The 10610-nt window shown below is 41.1% G+C and overlaps 1 protein-coding gene across 2 annotated transcripts; it reads right to left on the reverse strand.

The window, feature by feature from the left end:
• Positions 1-237: 237 nt before the first annotated feature.
• LOC141929233 (hepatitis A virus cellular receptor 1 homolog) lies at positions 238-9808 on the reverse strand. Of its 2 annotated transcripts, XM_074838418.1 has the most exons (8): positions 8139-9808; positions 5977-6321; positions 5323-5373; positions 3600-3679; positions 3285-3341; positions 2410-2524; positions 1761-1800; positions 238-1392 (listed from the first exon to the last, which is right to left on the reverse strand). In XM_074838418.1, the coding sequence occupies exons 1-8, from the start codon at positions 8185-8187 to the stop codon at positions 1299-1301; spliced, it is 831 nt and encodes a 276-aa protein (XP_074694519.1). In that variant the 5' UTR covers positions 8188-9808; the 3' UTR covers positions 238-1298. The 2 variants fall into 2 exon arrangements, with proteins under 2 accessions (XP_074694519.1, XP_074694520.1); XM_074838419.1 differs by lacking the exon at positions 5323-5373.
• Between the last annotated feature and the right edge of the window lie 802 nt (positions 9809-10610).

Genomic DNA, 10610 nt, shown 5'->3' on the forward strand with positions numbered 1-10610 from the left:
ATCTCAACCTACTAGTCTCCTTACTTTTACCCCTCCAACTCTTTCCCCCACTCCCTGGGGATGGGGGAGGGTGAGCAAGTGGCTGCATGGTGTTTGGCTGCCGGCCGGGTTTAAACCACAACATATCTTATTGCTCAACAATGCAGAAAGTGTTGATTCATCCTCATGGGTCTGCCTCCATTTATTTAAGTAAACCAAAATTTAGTGTTGCAGAGAATAAAAGTTGAGAGCCAGGTCTGAGGAGCAATGAAGAAAAGGCACGGGGCCACAGATACTCCCCATTTATGAGCTAAAAGCCATCAAACAAATTCAGCATAAGACACTACAAATTCAGCATCAGACATTACAAATTCAGCATAAGACATTAGAGTTGTTTGGTATCTAGAGGGGTGTAAAGGCACTGCAAACTTTCAGCCAATATTTGGTGCAATGTCCGTGACTTTTCCACAAGGTAAGAAAAGTAAGAATTTAATAAACTTTACAAAGTAGTTATTTTTTGTTCAGCTGTTTTAGAGGCCTGGAAGTTACACCTTCCACCCTGGGGACTTCTCAGCATAGGCCTGCCCGCAGAAAAAGGTGATACATTTTGTAGAGAAAAACGCATTTAGTCATGGTTCTCAGAAAACAAGCTGTGAATATTCTGCACATTGAAGTACTGATCCTGTAAGCTCCAAGGATGTCCCATGATGGGCTGAGCATCAATAGCTCCTCCAAATTTAACTGGGAGTAGACAGGAATTAGTACATTGCATTACTGAGCTGTTACCAGGACTGCGTACATCTGACTTTAATGAAAATTCAACTAAATATATATTGAAATACTAATACTACCAAGTTTTTCCATGTGTCATCTTTGTCATGGCAGCTATAAGATTGCTTCTGCCCACTACTGGCACAGACTCTTTTGTAGCTGGCAGATACAATACACAGTAAAGCCAAACTTTTTTAAAACGTGTGGTTTTCCTTTTGTGATGGACTAGCCATTCTGGCACTTCCTCTTTTTCCCAGAAAGGAAGAGAGAATTTGAAGCAGATAAAACACAATGGTAACTTTCTTTGGGGTTTGATAAGTAAATTCTGAAAATTTCCATTCAAGACAGCAGAGTTTCTGTTCCTGGAACAGGCTGATAAAGTATTTAATTAGAAGTGTAGCTTTTATTTGTTTTATTAGAATGATGTGAATAATGCTTCAGTAGTCCAGTCACGTTTAGCTGCTGAGCAGAGGGAGCAGCTAACATTTTGCAAACTATTTAATGTCCCAGCGATGACAATGGCAAGCATGCATACAGTCCTACAGTCCTTAGTGTATTATATAAATGTTTTCCTCTGCATGGATCTCATCTTCCAGGGCACTATGGTTCCCTGCACGTTCTGGCCTCCAAAATGCAACAAAGCTGCACAAAAGAGTAAAAACCATGCTGTTAAACAAAAAACAGACAATAGAAACACAGAAGAGCAGGCAGCTAAGTCAACCAGCACAATGGAAAAATGTAAAATATGCAAAAACACTTATTTAAACATAACCGATAATGAATCATTTTTCCACTTATGAGACAGCTCACACTTGAAGCTTGCATGCTCCCTAATGCAATGAACTGACAGTTATACTAATTTGCACTTACTAACTAATGATAAGTAGCAGGATTTATTAATTTCTTTTCGCAATGTTTCCTATTACCTTGAGATTAAAAAAGAAAGTATGTGGTGGAGTGGTCATCAACCTAGTTTGTCCTATTAGCTAAAGCAGAAACAGAATACTTACTTTGCAAAGTCACCCGTCTTCTTTGTATTGTACAAATATTCTAAGGACCATCCAGAATGAAAATAAACAGAAAAAAGAAAGAAAACAAATAATTTTCTTTAAACCATAAGAAGCAAGTAAAGTAGTGGGTTCAAAAAAAGAATTTCAAGTGTAAGAAACTAAATAAGGGAACTTTAAGCAAATGTTTTCAGTATAGGAAATCCCCATTATTTCCATGAGTTCTAATTCACACGGCTTGCAAGAGCCTCTATGCAGAAAGTCAGGCACACAGAAAAGTATTGGATATAATTATATGAAGCCAGTGCCCCTCACATTATCATTGGGAAGGACTGGGACAACATGACAGTGGAGGAACAGGTAGGAGGGAGTGAGTGGGGCAGGAGAGGTGGGCTTGTATCACACATCTCCTCATCAGACCCTGGGCCGACTGGTGCTAAGGAGTCCAAGACATAAAAAGATGAGCCCACATTCGCCCCCTGCTGTCCTGCGCCCCAGAGGCTAAGGGGGAGAGCTGAGCAAGTGACCACAGTGCAGGGCATGGAGTGAGGCCATCCCGACACCTTAGCTCGCTTCCCTACAGCTGAAGACATGTGGCACCTACCACAGCAGTGATCAGATGCACCTGACCAATCCTGTGAAAAGTACTTACGTCTAGTGAGGAACAGAGCCAAAATAAGGATGGCTAGAAGTACTGCACATAAACCAATCCCAATGTACAGCCCATTTTCTGAATACTGCTGACCGGAAAGCGACAGGGACGCGTTCTGTCAAACACAAAACAGATGAGCATTAGTGACACCGAGAGCAAGAAGCCCATAGAGTACCCAAAGGCCATTGGTGTGTTTTGTAATGCTGCAGTAAAAGTACACTTGAAAGCAAGAGCCTAATTTGAGATACAGGACTAGTTTCAAGCAGAGTCACTGCAAAAGTTGTGTGAACTATGCTGTTAAACACATTATTTTTTGAGACTGTCAAAGAACCTGAAGTTATGACAAACGCCATATGTTCAGGTTTAATACTATTTGGTGAATCTTTTATTTTTTATGATTAAAATATCACCTGATGTCACACCCTCCTGCCTTTTTGTCAGCTTGTTTCAATTCAAGGCTTTATACTGCTAAGCAAATATGACTTCTCCTTGCATTAGTCTTTATTTAAGCAAAATTTCTTTCTCAAGTCAGCTGTTAGATATCTAACCTCTCTCATTAGGAACTCAGGTCTGGAAAGATGTTGAAGTGCAGTATGGTCCCTGACTTACATTCTGCACATGCAGCAGTATGAATGCCCACAGCACATACTGCCTTGTAGTACATCACAGCAAGCCTTCCCCAAGGCTAGCTTGGCTGTCTGGTCTTCCTGATAAAATCTGGGTGATGTTACTGCCTGTCACCCTGCGATATGTGCTGGACGACTCAGCAGGACAGACACAGAGCTGCCTGGTTGAACCCCGTTGCACGAGGAGTGCAGGGCATCCCTGTGCTGTCAGATCATCCAATTTCAACTCTTGCCCATATCCTGCCATACCTGCAGGTTTGTGGTTACATCCGAGAAGCCTGAGGTGCTTGAGCAGGGACCAGAGGCCTGAAAGGCAATATAGATGTTGCTAAAGCTCTTCCTGCATTAATAGGAAGTAATTTATACATGAAAAACAGGTGGGGTTTTTTTTCCTTTTTCATAATGAACACATAAGAATTCTTTCATAAGCACTAAACATGCAGACTACAAAAAAATATTCTTTTTCAAACTAAAGCAGTACAAATGAATTATAGGGATGACCCAATAACTTCTCATGTCTACCCACTTTGTCTAGGTATGCTATAGTACAACAGAGATGCTTACAGTCTGAGGAGCTTCTGAAGTAGAAACCGATGGCCACGTTCTTATGATGGTAAAGGATGATTCACTGGTGCTCCTGTGAGCTGAGCAAAGGCAAGACAAACACATCACTTACACAGAGAACCATTCTGCCTTGACAGAGAGAAATTTGTACTGCTGACTTTGGACCACCAAACTTAAGTATCTATCAGGAGTCTTGGCTCTGCATATTATAAAGAGGTTGGTGCCTTCAGAGGGCAGCACAAAACTCTGAATATTGGGGCTTCTCCTGCGCTTTTCAGAGCTTCGAATTCCTTCCAGGAAACACTTAGCTCCTGATGTTATCTCAACACAGAGCCTAGAAGAAAGGAGTTACCAAAGTAGGCATCTGGTTTTGGAGCCAAGAAGAGGCAGTGGTTATCTGATAAAAACTGATTAAGGTTAGCTCAGGGCCTTGAAAGAGCAAGTGGTACAGAGTTAGAGAAAGCAAGAGATACTTGTAAAGTCCCAGACAGCTACACAATAAACAGACTGACCAAAGTGTGGTATGTTTGCATAAGGACCTGCAGCAAGCAAAGCAACCCCAGCTCGTTCTTTTGATGTTTTAAATTGCTACCCTTATCCCAGAAGCTTTATACTGAAGAGGACAGGATCATCTGCTTCACTGTTCTCTTCCATTGGAGATGCTGGAGTGTTCCTACGTCAGAGGCACATGGCCACCTGCCTTTCCCAGTCTCCCTCTGTGTGAGCATGCACCTATTAGCTTATATTCTGAAAACATAAAAAATTTTTCCACCAGCAGCTAAGGAAGATGTCACAGGGTTAAGAAAACCCGTGAGTTCTAAGATTGGAAGCCATGTTATTTGCAACTAGAACAGAAACAGTCTGAGAAACTTTTCACTTCTTCTTCCAAAAAGGAAATGCAACTATTGTAACATCTTAGAGTTGCTTAGGTGGAAATATCTGAGATGGAGGGAAAAATACAAATGGCATCCCTGATTTTTCTTTCAAAATCCAGAGAATAAGCTATTGTTACACTATGTACTCTCTCTTATGTACTAGAAATTAAAGTTGTCTTTTTCAGTCTGAAAAAGATGCAGCTGAGTGAGTATACAACAGAATTCTATAAACTTGTGAGTGGAAAGGAGAAACCAAGTGAGGAATAGTTGTTCACTGTCTCTTCCACTATAATGAGGGGACTCACATTATACCAGGGTAGAATACTTTGGTGCTGTATCACAAAATTACTGCCCTGTTTCTACAATCCTCCTTAATCATCTGCTGTTGACTACTACTGAGAGAGGATCCTGAATTAGATGCACTTTGGAGCTAGCCCGATACAGAGCAACAAATAGATTGATTAAACAGTGGGCACACCCTACTCCTAAAAATTTGTGTTTTACTGTTCATGGAATGCATTTCCAGAAGACAAGGTGAGATTTTACACCACCAAAACAACAGCCACAAGGAAAACAATGCTTGCAGCACCAATAAAACATCTACTTAAGCATAACAGCTGGAAGCAAACTTCCACATTGTTGCCACACATATATGTTCCTTCTGTTGGACTTTCTATATACTGTCAGGTGGAATTTAAATCCAAGTTCTGATCTCTAGTTCTATGGTAATGTTTAGAAAATTTTAGCCAAGACATTTCTATCATCTATCATTTTTTTTCCTTCCTAAGAGCCCCATTTGCAATATAGCTTATATATGCTATTGAGATTAATACTTGGATAAAATTTACCTGAGGTCTGTTCAGAGGTGTAAGTGTGAGGACTTGCAGTAGAGATCCTAGCTGATGTTAAAAAATAAAACAAAACCAACATACATTATAATTAACCTTAGGGTGCATTTATGTAGTGAAAAAGAGAAAGTGTTTCTATAATAAAAATTTGCTAGCACCAGCTACATCTGTCAGCCACTTGTTCCATATATGACTATGCTTTTTACAAACAAGAGAAAAACTAAAAATGAAAGGAAGAGTTGATAAAAAAATTGTCTATACTAATTTTGTGTCCCTGGGCTTTACTCTGAAATCAAGCAGGGAAAATGAAGCACTGTCTTTTATGAAAAGGGTATGAGTACAGCGCTTCAGATGAATGAAGTACCCTATGCTGCTCTTTCTCTTAAATTCTTCAAATAGTGCTTCTAAGAAAGCTCAGCAGTGCTGTGCACCATGAAACAAAGCACCATATGCTTTTTTTAACTGCAGTGACTGCACTAGAATTACAACAATACCAGACAGCTTAATTTAAGCAGCACTGTAACAGCAGATCTGCAAAGTCCTAAAGATCGGTGGATGATTATAGAAATCATTTCCACCACAAGCTTTGAAATTCAGACTCAACAGCGGATTTACCACAATAGTACTGACACAAGAGAGCACTCCTGCACTCACCTTTCTCTATCACAACCTTGTGATTACTTGTCCGATCATTGAACCACCCTGAGATCTCCACACGGCAGCAGTATATCCCACTGTCTGCTTCCTCGGCGTTCACGATTGTGAGGGACACGTCGCCCATTGGCAGGTTCCCTTTCAACATATACCTGCTGTTGTACTGCTCTGTCACCTTCCACCCATCTGTCCAGATAATGGTCCGATAACATTTTGAAGCAGGGCAGCTGTCACGACCCCAGCACATTGATGTGATGTCTTGTATCCTCTTAACAGGGTAAAAACAGGGCACAGTGATATTCTGACCAACGTTTCCTTTCACAAGTGATCCCGATACTATGGGGCCTGTGGATGAAAAGACCAACACAGTGTTGAGCACAGTACACACAAGTGGAAGCTTCTCGTGCATCTTGCATGACCCGATACCTCCCACTTTGCAAACACCACCAGGCATTGCTGGATCAGGTTTTCCGCAAACAGATGTGAATCCCAGCAGGTCCGACACAGTGAGAGATAATGATCGGGCCAGTGATTCATTCAGAACGTGTCTCTAGCCCCAGAAAGAAAAAACACACTTTCTGCAGTCTCTGCAGGTAGGTGCAGAGGTGAAGAGAGAACAGAGTTTGGATCTGCACAATTCAGTGACCTCTGTTTAGCCATGTCCAGTCTGTTAGCTCTTTAGTTTTTAACTTAGCACAGATTTAATCCGAGCCACACATGGGGAAAGGATAAGACATTGATTTGCATTAAAACCACTGTTGGAAACTCTTCCTCTCTCTCAATGAGAAGCCACTAAATGGCACGTTTCATCAGAATGATCACTGCCGAACACGTTTCCTTTTTTCTTGACTAATGACAGACTTTGCCTATTCCTACCAGAAGAGATTGTTTCAGAGCTTTTCTGAGAAATATTATACCCTCCTTTTACTACCTTATTTTCTTATCTCATTCTTATACAGTTTCTAAATTGTCTGATTCCCATTAAAAGTATTTTTTGATGTTTCCAGAAGGCTGTGTCACACTATTCAAGTCAAAACAGTGAGACCTAGCAGCCAGTAGTCCATTTATCACAGTGAGAAAGTTTCTTTTGCTGTATTTATATCACTCCAGTCAATACTCCCTTTAGGAGAGTTTTAATAAAAGCTGTATTAAGTGCCAGCCAAATCATTTGTGCCCTGGTGATCCAGTCATAGCCACCCTGTAACCACCTTCTAACAGGTTAGGCAGTGGGGCTCCTGAGGTACACATTCTGTCTGCTTGTACTTCAGAGAAAACTGTTTGCCACATACTTACCACTATGCATTTCTTATCAAATTCAGTAACATGGGATCACATGTGTAAATATTTCTATCTATCCGTATTAATATTTCAGGGATAGAATTCTCTGCAGCAAGTACAGGCAACATATTATCTCTACTAAAAGTCTAGCCCAGTCTATAATTAGGAAGGGAGCTCCCCAAGGCAGGTTTGCAAACATGCACCGGTAGATCCCAAGCACTGGATGGCTTGACTGCATTTGTCCCTTGTGAAAAAGCTGTTTTCTCCAGCTCAGCTCATTTTCCTAACCTAAGCCATTACGGTTAAAAATAAATCTGCATTCAGAGACTTTGCCACAACAGCATACTAGAATCTATTCTCTGAAAATAATGTATTCTATTTAATATAAAAAAGCAAGCTCTAAATGAATCTCATCATAAAAGGCTTTATAAAGAAGTAGAGGAAATAATATCTGTAATATACCTTTTCTTTCTACCGAACATATTCTACCACCAAATTTTTAATGTCTATCTGCCTATACTAGTACCACTCTGCAATCTGTTGTTTTCAGTGCTATTGCCTTTAGTAGTATTTTCCTAGGAGGACTTGCGTTCTCAGAATAAAAAAAGAGAAGTTATCAATTTGTCCCAAAAAAATGTCATATTGGCTAAAAACCACCAGAAGTCACAGCTGACCTCTACATGATCTTGTTTTAAAAAGGAGACGAGGCCATCAGAAGACTATTGAGCCACCGTGATGAAGTTCTATTCATAGCACAAACCTGCAGTTTCTGAGCCATGTGGCCACTCTTCCTGTGCAACATAAAATCTGTTTGCAACCCTCAAACATTGATGCATGCGACCTGCATCCACCCTCCACCTATTCATTCAGGCCCACTTAGTTACCTGTAAAGAGGATCAGAAGAATCCAGTTCATGCAGAAATAAGACGACATTGTGGCTGAAGATGAGGAACAACACTCCTGTTCACACTTCGGGCACCTACATTCAAGAAAACTTATCTTCTTTGTAAACTCTGGTTTTACTTCTCAGCGTGTCATATTCAGGCACAGCTGAGAATGCCCTTTTGACGGATCCACATTGCCTTTCCTGTGGTTATTGTGTCATTCTCTAACAGCACAGCCAATCCCTGCTGCTGGTAGCATACACTGCTCAACTCTTGCAGACTGTGGTTTGCCTAAGAGGCTAAAATACTTCGCAGTACTTCAGAACTCTACTTCTCTTTTTTTCCAGATATGCTTGATTACATCAGATGAAACTTGTCAGCTTCACCGAGCTGACACAACTATCAGTAATCCATTGCCCCCTACTGCTTCCCACACCTTTTTTTGCCATAGTAGGTAGAATTTGGGTAAGAGATCACAGAATCACAGAATCATCTAGGTTGGAAAGGACCTTGAAGATCATCTAGTCCAACCATTAACCTAGCACTGCCAGTTCCCATCTACACCATATCTCTCAGTGCCATGTCAACCCTGATAACATAGGATATGTAACAGAGTGTGGTAAGCAGCAAGGACTTGGCAAAATGACAGATTCCTAGGAAGAATTACTCAAGCATTTAATCGTAAGTTTCTGATTCTAATACTTAGAAGCAGCTCAGAGCATCTTTAGGCAAATGCTATTTTCTTTGTAGGCTATAATTTGGCAGAATTGGAAAGCTGCCCTACTGTTACACTTGTAGCCTAATAAGAGAGTTGCACTCTTTCATCATCTGACTCTTAAACTCTGTATGCACCTGGGCTTTTGCAATATAAAGTAACACATACAGAACACAGAGGTCACTTGAAAAGTAGTGTGGAAACCATCGTCCCAGGCTCAAGGCTCACTTTGACAAAAAGTTGCTGAAATACAGCTTTTGAGAAATGGTGCTCCCTGGCCACCCTCCCTGTCCCTGGATTACCCAACTCTTCTTGAGGACTCTATGTTTGGACTAGAGCTGCAGCTGTGATCAAGTGTGTTTGATCAAGGGCCCACAAATGTTCTTTGCTGAAGTAACTGATCTACTTTATACTGTTTTATACAGACAAAATTAAGTTGTAAGGAGTTACTTATTATCAATAACTGAAACTGCAGAAATGCTTCCAAAAACATACATTAAGCTAGAATCAGAACCAACAGAGCTGTCTGGCACAGACTACCTTACATGAGAGCAGAGTCACCAGGGACAGTTTAAGTGAAAAGGAGGAAAAAACAAGGGATTAAAGTAGCCAAGAGACAGACATTAGCAACTTATCTGTAGGAAAGAGCTGAGAGAAGGAAGGAGAAAGGGGGATTTTTGTATGCAGTGGCTGGCTGGAAGCAGGACTCTTTAAGAAAATGCATCCTCTGATCCTCTTGTTTCTGGGGAAACAGGTAACGGCAGACTGCTGCTACAGGAACAATTCTGACCATGAACGGCAGGATCCTGAAACCACTTTGCACAAATGGAAAAGGCTCTGGCAGAAGGCAGGTGACCACATTCACCACTGCTGTGCCGTGACAGTGCACAGCACCGGCTGATGAACTCCTCTTGGTGGTTCAGCGTGCGACAAACATCCACCCTCAAACCAGGACACGTCCCTTCTGCCAGTTACCTGCAAGAACGCGCAGTGCGCATGGGTCCACATGGACTGCATGGTCCACGTCCCCCCTCTGAAATAAATCAATAGGGTAAGAAAATAAGGATATCATTAGCCTAGAGCTCTGCCTGAGCCCTTTCTACTCACTTCACCCAGGTTGTTTCGTTCATATGATAGTCTAGAGTAGTTCAGGCACTACCTGCATCCCCAGGAAAGCCGTTCTGGTCACATAGTAAGAGAATGCGAGAGCTACAGGGCAACAGTTAGCCCACTTGCTTTAGACTTCATCTCAAACACAGACCATATGGAACACCTTGATATAATTTCTGAGTTCCTACATGCCTGTTTTCCAAGTTCCTGGTTTTTGTTTGTGCAAGAAACATGCACTGTTTCTGTAGAAAAGATGCCAACATCACCTTTTTCATGCAGCTCTTGGAAGTAGCTGCACATTTTTTCTTGACTCAGCATATTGTCAGATCATACTTTGTGAAAATAAAACCAAACCAGAACATTAAATACTGAAATAAGTTTAAAGCATTGTTGGAAACATCTCTTCATTGCACTATTTTAAAGCCATATCATTAAATAGTCTTTCTTCTTCTTCCCCCAGATGATCAGAATTACAAACTTCGCCCTTTTGTCCACCGGTGACACACTTTGCTTCTCTGTATCAAGAAACTTTTGGAGCTTTACAGGTAACTGTACTTTTGTTATCCCTGTGCTTGTTCAGATACTGTAATAGAAGGGCTGGACTTTTTTCTTTTCCTTCCTTCGTTTGGTCTTTTTTTTTTAAACTA

This window comes from Strix aluco, chromosome 13 (genome assembly GCF_031877795.1).
Source record: "Strix aluco isolate bStrAlu1 chromosome 13, bStrAlu1.hap1, whole genome shotgun sequence".
Taxonomy (NCBI): domain Eukaryota; kingdom Metazoa; phylum Chordata; class Aves; order Strigiformes; family Strigidae; genus Strix; species Strix aluco.